At 58.5% G+C, this 1,011-nt stretch overlaps 1 protein-coding gene across 1 annotated transcript; it reads left to right on the forward strand.

Annotated features, from left to right (window-relative positions):
* Positions 1-45: 45 nt before the first annotated feature.
* Positions 46-1,006, forward strand: SOX2 (SRY (sex determining region Y)-box 2; the record flags this gene model as incomplete). The annotated part of the gene is made up of 1 exon (XM_010152875.1): positions 46-1,006. A coding segment is annotated over exon 1 (891 nt), but the record flags the coding sequence as incomplete, so codon positions are not given.
* Positions 1,007-1,011: the final 5 nt, after the last annotated feature.

Below are 1,011 nucleotides of genomic sequence, written 5' to 3' on the forward strand. Positions count from 1 at the left end.
CCTTGCCACCCCCCCCCAAGGAAAAAAAAAAAAAAAAAAAAGTCCGGCTTGGGACTTCGCTGCGGCTGCTCCTCGCTTCTCTGCTCGAGGCTGGTTCCAGGCAAAAGTAGTTTGAATGTACAACATGATGGAAACCGAGCTGAAACCTCCCGCCCCCCAGCAAACTTCGGGGGGAGGCACAGGCAACTCCAACTCGGCGGCCAACAACCAGAAGAACAGCCCGGACCGGGTCAAGCGCCCGATGAACGCGTTCATGGTGTGGTCCCGCGGCCAGCGGCGGAAAATGGCCCAGGAGAACCCGAAGATGCACAACTCCGAGATCAGCAAGCGGCTCGGGGCGGAGTGGAAACTTTTATCCGAGGCGGAAAAGAGACCCTTCATTGACGAAGCCAAGCGGCTCAGAGCTCTGCACATGAAGGAGCACCCGGATTATAAATACCGACCCCGGAGGAAAACCAAGACCCTCATGAAGAAGGATAAGTACACGTTGCCAGGGGGCTTACTGGCACCGGGCACCAATACCATGACGACTGGGGTAGGGGTTGGGGCCACCTTGGGAGCTGGGGTGAACCAGAGGATGGACAGTTACGCGCACATGAACGGCTGGACCAACGGAGGCTATGGGATGATGCAAGAGCAGCTCGGCTACCCGCAGCACCCGGGCTTGAACGCGCACAACGCCGCGCAGATGCAGCCCATGCACCGCTACGACGTGAGCGCCCTGCAGTACAACTCCATGACCAGCTCGCAGACTTACATGAACGGATCGCCTACCTACAGCATGTCTTACTCCCAGCAAGGGACCCCGGGCATGGCCCTGGGCTCCATGGGCTCGGTGGTCAAGACGGAATCCAGCTCCAGTCCCCCCGTAGTCACTTCCTCGTCTCATTCAAGGGCTCCTTGCCAAGCTGGGGACCTCCGGGACATGATCAGCATGTATCTACCAGGTGCTGAAGTACCAGAACCAGCTGCCCCAAGCAGACTTCATATGTCCCAACACTACCAGAGTGC

The sequence above is a fragment of the Eurypyga helias genome, unplaced genomic scaffold, assembly GCF_000690775.1.
Source record: "Eurypyga helias isolate BGI_N326 unplaced genomic scaffold, ASM69077v1 scaffold39355, whole genome shotgun sequence".
Lineage (NCBI taxonomy): Eukaryota > Metazoa > Chordata > Aves > Eurypygiformes > Eurypygidae > Eurypyga > Eurypyga helias.